Source organism: Oncorhynchus keta, chromosome 8 (genome assembly GCF_023373465.1).
Source record: "Oncorhynchus keta strain PuntledgeMale-10-30-2019 chromosome 8, Oket_V2, whole genome shotgun sequence".
NCBI classification, from domain to species: domain Eukaryota; kingdom Metazoa; phylum Chordata; class Actinopteri; order Salmoniformes; family Salmonidae; genus Oncorhynchus; species Oncorhynchus keta.
The window spans coordinates 36,906,836-36,922,333 of NC_068428.1; the positions used below are offsets into that span (position 1 = coordinate 36,906,836).

At 43.1% G+C, this 15,498-nt stretch overlaps 1 protein-coding gene across 13 annotated transcripts in view; it reads left to right on the forward strand.

The window, feature by feature from the left end:
- Window positions 1-15,498, forward strand: part of LOC118387150 (gephyrin-like) — a 266,961-nt gene that overhangs the window by 142,397 nt on the left and 109,066 nt on the right. For all 13 annotated transcript variants that reach the window (XM_052524120.1, XM_052524123.1, XM_052524127.1 and 10 more), the window contains exon 8: window positions 4,045-4,179. In XM_052524120.1, coding sequence (XP_052380080.1) covers window positions 4,045-4,179 — 135 coding nt within the window. The remainder of the gene's footprint in view (window positions 1-4,044; window positions 4,180-15,498) is intronic.

Genomic DNA, 15,498 nt, shown 5'->3' on the forward strand with positions numbered 1-15,498 from the left:
AGGTTGAAAGGACGCTTTTTTAAATGGGGACGTTCTTCCTCACCTGTGCCCCAATGTCATTTTTAGAATGAATGGTGCCACAAGCCCCTATTTTATTTTTCAAGGGGGTCTATGAAAAGCATGAGACTAGTATAAAAATGGTCCACAAAGAGCGTGTACCCACTGCCAAGTAAAGGGAAGTCCATCAGCTGCATGACAGTCTTAACTAAGGCCCTTCCCAGTGGGTGTGATCGCCTTGCCTTCATAGATGAAAAAGTTCCACGTGTAGGCAGGCTGAATCGGCACAAAGAGCTTGTAGCCCCATTTGGTCGGCTTATTATTCATATATTGCTTCAAGCCAATTGGAGCCTTTGAGGCAACCATGCGCTCATCTATAGATAGAATTTGAGCAGGCTGGAAGTAAGTTTTGCATGCCTCCACCATGTCATGATAAAGGGGATTGACTCTCACAAGACGACCCTGCTTTTGCAGATACCGTACTCATACCAGACTGAATTGAATAAAACATTTTTTTAAGTGCCCCCAAATATGGGGACTTTTTATATTTAAGAGGTTTTTAAGAGAACTACAGGATCTGTTTGGAAAGCATGTGGTATAATAAGGAACTGTATATTCCACTGCTGTAATTATATGTTTTGTTTAGGCATAGGGTTTGAAATGAATAAAGGTTTGGTTTAGAAAGGAGGGTTAGAGTTTGTTACCACCGTCCTCCGTCATTCATTCTGCCAGTTAAATATGCACTGTCTATGTGACAATAAACTACACGATGCTGTGCTATAGTGCAGACAGTTAAATATGCACTGTCTATGTGACAATAAACTACACGATGCTGTGCTATAGTGCAGACAGTTAAATATGCACTGTCTACGTGACAATAAACTACAAGATGCTGTGCTTTAGTGCAGACAGTTAAATATGCACTGTCTATGTGACAATAAACTACAAGATGCTGTGCTTTAGTGCAGACAGTTAAATATGCACTGTCTATGTGACAATAAGGCACAAGATGCTGTGTTATAGTGCAGACAGTTAAATATGCACTGTCTACGTGACAATAAACTACAAGATGCTGTGCTTTAGTGCAGACAGTTAAATATGCACTGTCTATGTGACAATAAACTACAAGATGCTGTGCTATAGTGCAGACAGTTAAATATGCACTGTCTATGTGACAATAAGGCACAAGATGCTGTGTTATAGTGCAGACAGTTAAATATGCACTGTCTACGTGACAATAAACTACAAGATGCTGTGCTTTAGTGCAGACAGTTAAATATGCACTGTCTATGTGACAATAAACTAGAAGATGCTGTGCTATAGTGCAGACAGTTAAATATGCACTGTCTATGTGACAATAAACTAGAAGATGCTGTGCTATAGTGCAGACAGTTAAATATGCACTGTCTATGTGACAAACTACAAGATGCTGTGCTATAGTGCAGACAGTTAAATATGCACTGTCTATGTGACAATAAACTAGAAGATGCTGTGCTATAGTGCAGACAGTTAAATATGCACTGTCTGTGACAATAAACTACAAGATGCTGTGCTATAGTGCAGACAGTTAAATATGCACTGTCTATGTGACAATAAACTAGAAGATGCTGTGCTATAGTGCAGACAGTTAAATATGCACTGTCTATGTGACAAACTACAAGATGCTGTGCTATAGTGCAGACAGTTAAATATGCACTGTCTATGTGACAATAAACTAGAAGATGCTGTGCTATAGTGCAGACAGTTAAATATGCACTGTCTGTGACAATAAACTACAAGATGCTGTGCTATAGTGCAGACAGTTAAATATGCACTGTCTATGTGACAATAAACTACACGATGCTGTGCTATAGTGCAGACAGTTAAATATGCACTGTCTATGTGACAATAAACTACAAGATGCTGTGCTATAGTGCAGACAGTTAAATATGCACTGTCTATGTGACAATAAACTACAAGATGCTGTGCTATAGTGCAGACAGTTAAATATGCACTGTCTATGTGACAATAAACTACACGATGCTGTGTTATAGTGCAGACAGTTAAATATGCACTGTCTACGTGACAATAAACTACAAGATGCTGTGCTTTAGTGCAGACAGTTAAATATGCACTGTCTATGTGACAATAAACTACAAGATGCTGTGCTATAGTGCAGACAGTTAAATATGCACTGTCTATGTGACAAACTACAAGATGCTGTGCTATAGTGCAGACAGTTAAATATGCACTGTCTATGTGACAATAAACTAGAAGATGCTGTGCTATAGTGCAGACAGTTAAATATGCACTGTCTGTGACAATAAACTACAAGATGCTGTGCTATAGTGCAGACAGTTAAATATGCACTGTCTGTGACAATAAACTACAAGATGCTGTGCTTTAGTGCAGACAGTTAAATATGCACTGTCTATGTGACAATAAACTACACGATGCTGTGCTATAGTGCAGACAGTTAAATATGCACTGTCTATGTGACAATAAACTAGAAGATGCTGTGCTATAGTGCAGACAGTTAAATATGCACTGTCTGTGACAATAAACTACAAGATGCTGTGCTATAGTGCAGACAGTTAAATATGCACTGTCTATGTGACAATAAACTACAAGATGCTGTGCTATAGTGCAGACAGTTAAATATGCACTGTCTATGTGACAATAAACTACACGATGCTGTGCTATAGTGCAGACAGTTAAATATGCACTGTCTATGTGACAATAAACTAGAAGATGCTGTGCTATAGTGCAGACAGTTAAATATGCACTGTCTGTGACAATAAACTACAAGATGCTGTGCTATAGTGCAGACAGTTAAATATGCACTGTCTATGTGACAATAAACTAGAAGATGCTGTGCTATAGTGCAGACAGTTAAATATGCACTGTCTGTGACAATAAACTACAAGATGCTGTGCTATAGTGCAGACAGTTAAATATGCACTGTCTATGTGACAATAAACTACACGATGCTGTGCTATAGTGCAGACAGTTAAATATGCACTGTCTATGTGACAATAAACTACAAGATGCTGTGCTATAGTGCAGACAGTTAAATATGCACTGTCTATGTGACAATAAACTACAAGATGCTGTGCTATAGTGCAGACAGTTAAATATGCACTGTCTATGTGACAATAAACTACAAGATGCTGTGCTATAGTGCAGACAGTTAAATATGCACTGTCTATGTGACAATAAACTACAAGATGCTGTGCTATAGTGCAGACAGTTAAATATGCACTGTCTATGTGACAATAAGGCACAAGATGCTGTGTTATAGTGCAGACAGTTAAATATGCACTGTCTACGTGACAATAAACTACAAGATGCTGTGCTTTAGTGCAGACAGTTAAATATGCACTGTCTATGTGACAAACTACAAGATGCTGTGCTATAGTGCAGACAGTTAAATATGCACTGTCTATGTGACAATAAACTAGAAGATGCTGTGCTATAGTGCAGACAGTTAAATATGCACTGTCTATGTGACAATAAACTACACGATGCTGTGCTATAGTGCAGACAGTTAAATATGCACTGTCTATGTGACAATAAACTACAAGATGCTGTGCTATAGTGCAGACAGTTAAATATGCACTGTCTATGTGACAATAAACTACAAGATGCTGTGCTATAGTGCAGACAGTTAAATATGCACTGTCTATGTGACAATAAACTACACGATGCTGTGCTATAGTGCAGACAGTTAAATATGCACTGTCTATGTGACAATAAACTACAAGATACTGTGCTATAGTGCAGACAGTTAAATATGCACTGTCTGTGACAATAAGGCACATGATGCTGTGCTATAGTGCAGACAGTCAAAGTTAAACGGGCATCTGCAGTTGACACGGTAACAAAGCAGTCAGTTGCAGATTGTCCCTTTTAAAGGGTGTTAGTGTGTTATCTATAGTACATATTCTGCAGTCAGTGTCAGTGCTATTTTCTCTCTCTCTCCGTGTGTGTGTGTGTGTGTGTGTGTGTGTGTGTGTGTGTGTGTGTGTGTGTGTGTGTGTGTGTGTGTGTGTGTGTGTGTTTGGGTAGATCCCAGACTCCATCATCTCCAGGGGTGTCCAGGTCCTCCCCAGAGACACAGGCTCTCTGAGCACCACGCCCTCTGAGTCGCCCCGCGCCCAGGCCACCTCGCGGCTCTCTACCGCCTCCTGCCCCACGCCCAAAGTAAGGCCACACACACAGACAGCATTTCTCTGCAGCAGTGTTTTCTTCAGTGTCTATCATCACTGTGCTATGACAAACCAAAGTGTGTGATTGTGTGTGGAGGAGAACCTGCTGTGGCTAGTATGGTAACGGTTGTGTGTGGAGGAGAACCTGCTGTGGCTAGTATGGTAACGGTTGTGTATGGATGAGAACCTGCTGTGGCTAGTATGGTAACGGTTGTGTGTGGAGGAGAACCTGCTGTGGCTAGTATGGTAGCGGTTGTGTGTGGAGGAGAACCTGCTGTGGCTAGTATGGTAACGGTTGTGTGTGGAGGAGTACCTGCTGTGGCTAGTATGGTAACGGTTGTGTGTGGAGGAGAACCTGCTGTGGCTAGTATGGTAGCGGTTGTGTGTGGAGGAGTACCTGCTGTGGCTAGTATGGTAACGGTTGTGTGTGGAGGAGAACCTGCTGTGGCTAGTATGGTAACGGTTGTGTGTGGAGGAGAACCTGCTGTGGCTAGTATGGTAACGGTTGTGTGTGGAGGAGAACCTGCTGTGGCTAGTATGGTAACGGTTGTGTGTGGAGGAGAACCTGCTGTGGCTAGTATGGTAGCGGTTGTGTGTGGAGGAGAACCTGCTGTGGCTAGTATGGTAACGGTTGTGTGTTTTATGCTTGTTTTCTTGGGTCAAGTTGGTAATCCTTTGAATGGAAATATATTGAATAGACCCAGCACTAGCTCACACACACACACACACACACACACACACACACACACACACACACACACACACACACACACACACACACACACACACACACACACACACACACACACACACACACACACACACACAGACACACACACACACACACACACACACACACAAACCCTTCACCATCCCCTGCCTCATCCCCTGCCTAAGTTAACCCACTCCAGTCTCTCCTACAGGTCTAACATTCAGAGATGCAGTCAGTCTCTCTCTCTCTCTCGTTCTCTCTCTTTCTCTAGTTCTCTATCTCAATTCAATTTTAAATTTCAATTCAAGGGCTATCTCTATATCTCTATTTATCTCTCTATCGGTCTATTACTCTCTGTCACAATCTCTCTCCCTCTCTATTTCTCTCTACCTCTATTTCTCTCTCTCTCTCTCTCTCTCTCTCTCTCTCTCTCTCTCTCTCTCTCTCTCTCTATTTCTCTCTCTGTATCTCTCTCTCCCTATATTCCTCTCGGTATCTCTCTCTATCTAAATCTATCTATCCAATCTCTCACCTCATCTGTCTTGGCTCCTGGGAAAGTGTCATGAGAATAGACCAGAGGTTTCTATGGGAATGGCTGAAGGAGAGCGACCCATATATACACTGAGTATACCAAACATTAGGATCGCACAGTGCAGCCTCAAATCGTCAGGGCATGGACTCTACAAGGAGTTGAAAGTGTTTCCACAGGGATGCTGGCCCATGTTGACTCCAGTGTTTCCAAAAATTGTATCAAGTTGGCTGGATGACCTTTGGGTGGTGGACAATTCTAAATACACACTGGAAACTGTTGAGCGTGAAACGTCCAGCAACGTTGCAGTTCTTGACACAAACTGATGAGCTTGGCACCTACTCGTTAAACCTCGTTAAAAGGAACTTAAATATTTTGTCTAGCCAATTCACCCTCTGAACGGCACACATACACAATCCATGTCTCAACTGTCTCAAGCCTTAAACTGCCTCCTCCCCTTCATCTACACTGATTGAAGTGATTTTAACAAGTGACATCAATAAGGGATCATAGCTTTCACCCGGTCAGTCTGTCATGGAATGAGCAGGTGCCTTTAACGTTGGTTTTGCATACTCAGTCTATATATACAGTGTACATAGATCTGTTACTGCAGCTTTACAGGTTCAGTCAGGCTGTCCATGCACCACGTAGGTCTTTATGTACTGGTGTCTTAGAATGGCACACTGTGGAGACCTGAGGATGAATATACCGTGAGAAGTGACTCAATGTCTGTGTTTTTCATTTACAATGAATTTACAAAGTTTTGTTGGTGTCATAAGCAGATGTGTACTTAGAATCATCTCAGTTTTCATTGTTGCTATGTTGCTTAGAAACAATGAAAACTGAGATGATTCTATGTCCAAAAGTTGCAAGAAGATTGACTCCACGTACTTACAGTAACCTGGGGTTGTTGTTGATTCTATTGTATAGAGTCGTTCTCTGTATGTAGGGACGTAGAGTCTAGAGAAAACTGTGCTCCTCTTATCTTCAGTGGTGTTATTGTATAACTTGTGTTCTATATGTTCTGTATAGCGGACGTGTAATGTGAGGAGTAGCCATGGTTAGATGCACTATTGTAAAGTGGCTGTTCCACTGGATGTCACAATTTGTAAGTCGCTCTGGATAAGAGCGTCTGCTAAATGACTTAAATGTAAATGTAATGGTGCTGCTGTCTCTATGTTACTAGTACCACTGCAGTACGAGGCCTAGTACTCTACATCACTAAACTAAAGCCCTTTTGTTAATGACCCAGTTTGAGTTGCTGCCTCTGTCAGGAGTTTCTTTATCCCCCACATGAGTCAGCACGACTGTGCGTGCGTGGCGCCTCTCACCACATGTTCTCACAAGTCTTAATTTGAAGCGGAAATACCCTCTGCTGCTCTGCCTCCAGACCAGACACACACACACACACACACACACACCAAAGAGAGAGGCACCCAGACGCACGGCTCCAATGTCCAAAGCTGTCTGTCTGGAGCCCAGGAGCAGACACACACACACACACTTTTAATGCACGCACAAAGAACACGACATGAAAATGAACACAGACCGACACACACAGACTGTCTCACTACTACCAGGCACACACTGCTACCAGGCACACACTGTTACCAGGCACACACTGTTACCAGGCACACACTGTTACCAGGCACACACTGTTACCAGGCACACACTGCTACCAGGCACACACTGCTACCAGGCACACACTACTACCAGGCACACACTGCTACCAGGCACACACTACTACCAGGCACACACTGCTACCAGGCACACACTACTACCAGGCACACACTGCTACCAGGCACACACTGCTACCAGGCACACACTGCTACCAGGCACACACTGCTACCAGGCACACACTACTACCAGGCACACACTGTTACCAGGCACACACTGTTACCAGGCACACACTGTTACCAGGCACACACTGCTACCAGGCACACACTGCTACCAGGCACACACTGTTACCAGGCACACACTGTTACCAGGCACACACTGTTACCAGGCACACACTACTACCAGGCACACACTACTACCAGGCACACACTGCTACCAGGCACACACTACTACCAGGCACACTACTACCAGGCACACACTGCTACCAGGCACACACTGCTACCAGGCACACACTGCTACCAGGCACACACTGCTACCAGGCACACACTGTTACCAGGCACACTACTACCAGGCACACACTACTACCAGGCACACACTGCTACCAGGCACACACTACTACCAGGCACACACTGCTACCAGGCACACACTGCTACCAGGCACACACTGCTACCAGGCACACACTGCTACCAGGCACACACTGCTACCAGGCACACACTGCTATCAGGCACACACTACTACCAGGCACACTGCTGCCAGGCACACACTGCTACCAGGCACACACTGCTACCAGGCACACACTGCTACCAGGCACACACTGCTACCAGGCACACACTGCTACCAGGCACACACTGCTACCAGGCACACACTACTACCAGGCACACACTGCTACCAGGCACACACTGCTACCAGGCACACACTGCTACCAGGCACACACTGCTACCAGGACTCAGATCTGCAAACACTACACATCCTTTCTCACAGGCACAGAGTAACACACACACACTCTGACTGTGATGCTGGTGTAGTTGTACCCTTCCACTCTAGTGAGCATGTAGTGCAGTTACATAGTGGTTGAGTTTGGATTAATGAAGTGTGTGTGTGTGTGTGTGTGTGTGTGTGTGTGTGTGTGTGTGTGTGTGTGTGTGTGTGTGTGTGTGTGTGTGTGTGTGTGTGTGTGTGTGTGTGTGTGTGTGTGTGTGTGTGTGTGTGTGTGTGTGTGTGTGTGTGTGTGTGTGTGTGTGTGGAGGCGGGGTCTGTTTGACCCTGATCTCTGGCTATCTCTTTTTCTCTCTCTATATATGTCTCTCACTCGCTCACCCTCTCTCTCACTCTCTGTCTCTGTCTCGCCTAGAAGGCCAGCATCCCGGAGTCGCCTCTTCACTGTTGATGTTGAGACTGGTGTTTTGCGGGTACTATTTGATGAAGCTGCCAGTTGAGATCTTATGAGGCGTCTGTTTCTCAAGCTAGAGACACTAATATACTTGTCTTCTTGCTCAGTTGTGTACCGGGGCCTCCCACTCCTCTTTCTATTCTGGTTAGAGCCAGTTTGCACTGTTCTGTGAAGGGAGTAGTACACAGCATTGTACGAGATCAATTTCTCACATGGAATAGCCTTCATTTCTCAAAACAAGAAAAGACTGATGAGTTTCAGAAGAAAGGTATTTGTTTCTGGCCATTTTGAGCCTGTATTCGAACCCACAAATGTTAATGCTCCAGATACTCAAATAGTCTAAAAAGGACAGTTTTATTGCTTCTTTAATCAGAACAACAGATTTCAGCTGTGCTAACATAATTGCAAAAGGGTTTTCTAATGATCAATTATCAATTTTAAAATTCTAAACTTGGATTAGCTAACACAACATGCCATTGCATCGAGTGATGGTTGCTGGTAAAGGGCCTCTGTAGATATTCCATTAAATATCTGTCGTTTTCAGCTACAATAGTCATTTACAACATTAACAATGTCTACACTGTATTTCTGATCAATTTTATGTTATTTTAAAGAACAAATTCTTATTTACAATGACGGCCTACTCCAGCCAAACCCAAACCCGGACGACGCTGGGCCGGTGCGCCACCCTATGGGACGGCCGGTTGTGATACAGCCTGGAATCGAACCAGGGTCTGTATTGACGCCTCTGGCACTGGGATGCACTGCCTTAGACCACTTCCCCACTCGGGACCAACCAATGATGGTGGCATGTCACAAGCCGTGGAAGCGGAAGACAGCGACCTGCCGCAAAGCAGCCTACACTCCCAACGAGAGGCCCGGAGCAGATACAAACAACTAATAGTGTAGACGCCCTGGAGCTTGATCTCCCTGCACCTTTGTCGCTGGGGGTAACTGTGTCTGCGGCCGCTGTGCCTACTCCTTCACCTACTCCTACTCCTACTCCTTCACCTACTCCTACTCCTTCACCTACTCCTACTCCTACTCCTTCACCTACTCCTACTCCTACTCCTTCCTTGGAATGACAAGTGGACTACACGTCTCGAATGTTCAGAAAGTTAAGCTGACGTAGCAAGAATCTTATTGACTAAAATGATTAAAATGATACAGTACTGCTGAAGTAGGCTAGCTGGCAGTGGCTGCGTTGTTGACACTACACTAATCAAGTCGTTCCGTTGAGTGTAATAGTTTCTACAGTGCAGCTATTCGGGGGCTAGCTGGCTAGCTAGCAGTGTTGATTACGTTACGTTGCGTTAAAAGAACGACAATAGCTGGCTAGCTAACCTAGAAAATCGCTCTAGACTACACAATTATCTTTGATACAAGGACGGCTATGTAGCTAGCTATGTAGCTAGCTACGATCAAGCAAATCAAACCGTTGTGCTGTAATGAAATGAAATGAAAATGAAAATGTGATACTACCTGTGGAGCGAAGCGGAATGCGACCGGGTTGTTGAGTGTTGTTGAGTGGGAATTCGGTAGACGTTGGCTAGCTGTTAGCTGTTAGCTAGCTAGCAGTGTCTCCTACGTTAAGGACGACAAATAGCTGGCTAGCTAACCTCGGTAAATTAAGATAATCACTCTAAGACTACACACTCTAAACTACACAATTATCTTGGATACGAAGACAGCAAAGACAACTATGTAGCTAGCTAACACTACACTAATCAAGTCGTTCAGTTGAGTGTAATAGTTTCTACGGTGCTGCTATACGGTGGACGTTAGCTATGTGGCTAGCTGCTGGGCAGTAGACTACGTTAGGATGACGAAATACGATAATTACGCAAGTATCTTTGATACAAAGACGGCTATGTAGCTAGCTAAGAAGAAATTGCTAAGATTAGACAAATCAAACCGTTGTACTATGATGAAATGTAATGAAAAGTAATACTACCTGCAGACCGAAGTGCGAATGCGACCGCTCGCTCCAACTGCTACCCTCACTATAATGTAAATAGAAAAATGACAAGAGCCAGAACTAGGAAATGGTATAATATGATAACATAGAAGTTATTGTAAAGTGTCCAGCCTTCTAATGACTCCTTCACCTACTCCTACTCCTACTCCTTCACCTACTCCTACTCCTTCACCTATTCCTACTCCTTCACCTACTCCTACTCCTACTCCTTCACCTACTCCTACTCCTTCACCTACTCCTACTCCTACTCCTTCACCTATGATTTTGAAGTCGACGTCGGCAGCCTTCCATTCCTGCTCTGTATCGAGTGGCGCTTCTCCATCTGTCGGAGGCACCATCCTGTGAAGCGTGGGAGTGGGCGGATTTCCTCGTCCTTCTCGCCTGCCGGGATTTCGGGCAGCTCCATGTTAAGATATGTGACTGTACCTGGTGCAAAAACAATGTCCTATCCTGGAGCACGTGTAAATGACATTACTAAGCTGCTCCTCAATGTATTACGCTAGCACATGGACATCGATTCTATCGTAGTCCATGTGGGTTTTAATGACATCTGAACAGAACAGTTGAACAGAACAGCTCTGAACAGTTGAAACTGGATTTCAAAGAGTTGATTGACTCTCTCCTAAACACTAACAAAAGACCCATCTTATCTGGCCTTCTGCCATCTCTGAATCGTGGCATTGAACTCTTTAGCAGGATTCTGGTCACGTGATTTTTGCAGCTCATTGGGTGTAACTTTAGTTGACAATGTCGATACCTTTTGGAAACAGAACATGTTTTATAAGGAGGATGGGATCCACCCAAATCATTTGGGTCCCTGGATCCTTTCACAGCATGATAAGGCTGTGTTGAGACAATGACTTATCAATGACCCAAGTCCAGCTCAGTTAATCCCTACCATTGTGCCGCTGAGTCATCATTATGCTTTACCAATTGTACATTACACCAGGGGCATCAGTAGACACAATGTAAGTAACCTAATGTATGTCCCTTTAACTGGCCTGAATGCCTCTACTGATCCTACAGCTATTGTATGCAGTAATCATGTGTCTATGAACCAGAGTTATACTGTTAGCACTGAGGTGGTGTGCCCTAGTAGGAAGTCCACTCTGTGCAGCTCACCCTGTACTAACATAAATAACATCATCATATCTACTTCTGCTAAGCTTCCCAGTAAAGCAATGAAAACAAGCAAGTGCCCCAGAAAAGTCCTCAAAATAGCCCACGTTAACATATGTAGCTTAGGAAACAAGGTTCATGAAATTCATAACTTGTTAGTAACAGATGACATTCATCTCTAAAACTCACTTAAACAAAGCATTTGATGATACTGTGGTAGCAATACAAGGTTCTAACATATACAGAAAAGACAGAAATGCCAGGAACAGTCCGTATCTGGATAACATGTGTAAAATACTTGATAATGTATGTAATATCAACAGTGAGGTATATTTTCTGAGTGATTTAAATATCGACTGACTTTCATCAGGCTGCCCACTCAAGATAAATCTACAAACTGTAACCAATGCATGCAACCTGGTTCAGGTTATTAGCTAACCCACCAGGGTAGTTAAAAACAGCACAGGAATGAAATGTTCAACATGTATTGATCACATCTTTAATAATGCTGCATAAATGTGCTTGAAAGCTGTATCCAGATCCATCGGCTGTAGTGATCACAATATAGTAGCCATATATAGGAAAACCAAAGTTCCAAAGGCTGAGCTCCAGGGCGTCTACACTATTAGTTGTTTTTATCTGCTCCGGGCCTCTCGTTGGGAGTGTATTTATTTTAATTTTACCTTTATTTAACCAGGCAAGTCAGTTAAGAACAAATTCTTATTTTCAATGACGGCCTAGGAACAGAACGACAGATTTTGTACCTTGTCAGCTCGGGGATTTGAACTTGCAAACTTTCGGTTACTAGTCCAACGCTCTAACCACTAGGCTACCCTGCCGCCCCAGGTCATACAAGAAGTTTCGTAGTGATTCCTATGTTGTTGATGTAAATAATATTTGCTGGTCTGTGGTGTGTAATGAGGAGCAACCAGGTGCTGCACTTGACACATTTATGAAGTTGCTTATTCCAGTTACTAATAAGCACACACCCATTAAGAAAAGGACTGTTTAAAACGGTTAAATCCCTGTGGATTGATGTGGAATTGAAAAAAAATGTATGGTTGAGAGGGAAGTCTGGCTGCACAACCTATTGGTAAAACGTTCTGCAAATTAAGAAAGCATGAAACTGAATAAAAAGAAGAAACTACACTATGAAACAAAGATAAATGACAAAGAATAATAGTATAAAGCTTTGGAGCACCTTTAATTACATTTTGGGAAAAAAAGGCAAACTCAGCTCCATCATTCATTGAATCAGATGGCTCATTCATTCGATAATCGACTGATATTGCCAACTACTTTAATGATTTTTTTCATTAACAAGTGTCACGAACGCTATTTCAATGAAACTCACAAACAATAAAATGCAAACCACCGGGGTCTGACAACTTAGATGGAAAATTACTGAGGATAATAGCGGACGATATTGCCACTCCTATTTGCCATATTTTCACTTGAAGCCTACAAAGTGTGTCCCCTCAGGCTTTAAAAAATATATATATTTCACCTTTATTTAACCAGGTAGGCCAGTTGAGAACAAGTTCTCATTTACAACTGCGACCTGGCCAAGATAAAGCAAAGCAGTGCAACACAAACAACACAGTTACACATGGAATAAACAAAAGTACAGTCAATAAAGCATAAGAAAAATCTATAAACGGTGTGTGTTAATGTAGTAAGATTAGGGAGGTAAGGCAATAAATAGGCCATAGTGGCAAAATAATTACAATTTAGCATTAACACTGGAGTTATAGATGTGCAGAAGATGAATGTGCAAGTAGAGATACTGGGGGTGCAAAGGAGCAAATAAATAACAATATGGGGATGAGGTAGTTGGGTGGGCTATTTACAGATGGGCTGTGTACAGGTGCAATGATCTGTAAGCTGCTGCTTAAAGTTAGTGAGGGAGATATGTCTCCAGCTTCAGTGAGCTTCATTCCAGTCATTGGCAGCAGATAAATGGAAGGAAAGGTGACCAAAGGAGGAGTTGGCTTTGGGGATGACCAGTGAAATATACCTGCTGGAGCGCGTGCTACGGGTTTGTGCTGCTATGGTGACCAGTGAGCTGAGATAAGGCAGGGCTTTACCTACCAAATACTTATAAATGACCTGGAGCCAGTGGGTTTGGGGACGAATATGAAGCGAGTGCCAGCCAATGAGAGCATACAGGTCGCAGTGGTGGGTAGTATATGGGGCTTTGGTGACAAAACGGATGGCACTGTGATAGACTACATCCAATTTGCCGAAGTCCAGGATCGGCAGGACAGTCCGTTTTACGAGGGTATGTTTGACAGCATGAGTGAAGGATGCTTTGTTATGAAATAGGAAGCCAATTCTAGATTTCATATTAGATTGGAGATGCTTAATGTGAGTCTGGGAGGAGAGTTTCGCTACCTAAGGATAGCAAAGCCCCCTTTACTGGCTCAAATAGCCGACCAATCAGCCGGTTGCCAAACCTTAGTAGTTTTTGAAAAAATAGTGTTTGACCAGATTCAATGTTATTTTACTGTAAACAAATTGACAACAGACTTTCAGCACTCATATAGGGAAGGACATTCAAGAAGCTCAGCACTTCCACAAATGACTGATGATTGGCTGAGAGAAATTGGTGATAAAACGATTGGGGTGGCTGTTTTGTTAGACTTCAGTGTGGCTTTTGACATTATTAATCATAGTCTGCTGCTGGAAAAACGTATGTGTTATGGCTTTACTCCCCCTGCTATATTGTGGATTAAGAGTTACGTACATGTCTAACAGAACACAACGGGTGTTCTTTAATGGAAGCCTCTTCAACATAATCCATGTAGAATCAGGAATTCCCCAGGGCAGCTGTCTAGGCTCCTTACTTTTCAAGCTTTACTAACAACATATTAGTTGAGTAAAGTCAGTGCTTTGAGTAAAGTCAGTGCTTTGAGTAAAGTCAGTGTGTCGATGTATGTGGATGACTCAACACTATACACATCCGCTACTACAGCAACTGAAATTAGTTTCAGAATGGGTGGCAAGGAATACATTATTAGTCCTAAATATTTCAAAAACTTAAAGCCAAAACCTCAACTCAATCTTGTAATTAATAATGTGGAAATTGAGCAAGTTGAGGTGACTAAACTGCTTGGAGTAACCCTGGATTGTCAACTGTCATGGTCAAAACATTTTGATACAACAGTAGCTAAGATGTAGAGAAGTCTGTCCATATTAAAGCACTACTCTACTCTTAACAGCACTACCAACAAGGCAGCTCCTACAGGCTCTAGTTTCGCACCTAGACTCCTGATCAGTTGTTTGATCAGGTGCCACAAAAAAGGACTTAGGAAAATTGCAATTGGCTCAGAACAGGGCAGCACGGCTGGACCTTGAATGTACACAGAGCACAAACATTAATCATATGCATGTCAATCTCTCCTGGCTCAAGTAGAGGAGAGATTGACTTCATCACTGCTTGTATTTGTGAGGGGTATTGACATGTTGAATGCACCCAGCTGTCTGTTTAAACAACTAGCACATAGCTCTGACACCCATGCATACCCCACAAGACATGCTACCAGAGGTCTCTTCACAATCCCAAAGTCCAGAACAGACCATGGGAGGCACACAGTACTACATAGAGTCATGTCTACATGGAACACTATTCCACATCAAGTAACTGATGCAAGCAGTAGAATCAGATTTAGATAAAAAATACACCTTATGGAACAGTGGGGACTGTGAAGTAACACAGACATAGGCACAGACACATGCATACACACACGTACACATGGATTTTGTGTTGTAGATATGTGGTAGTGGGGTATGGGCCTGAGGGCACACACTTAGTGTGTCGTGAGTTCTGTAATGAAAGTATTGTAATGTTTTTAAAATGGTATTAACTGCCTTCATTCCTGCCTTGGCAGCAGCTAATGGGGATCCATAATAAATACAAATGTATACCATTGGAGCCAAGGCAAGACGCAAGACACATTCACACATTCA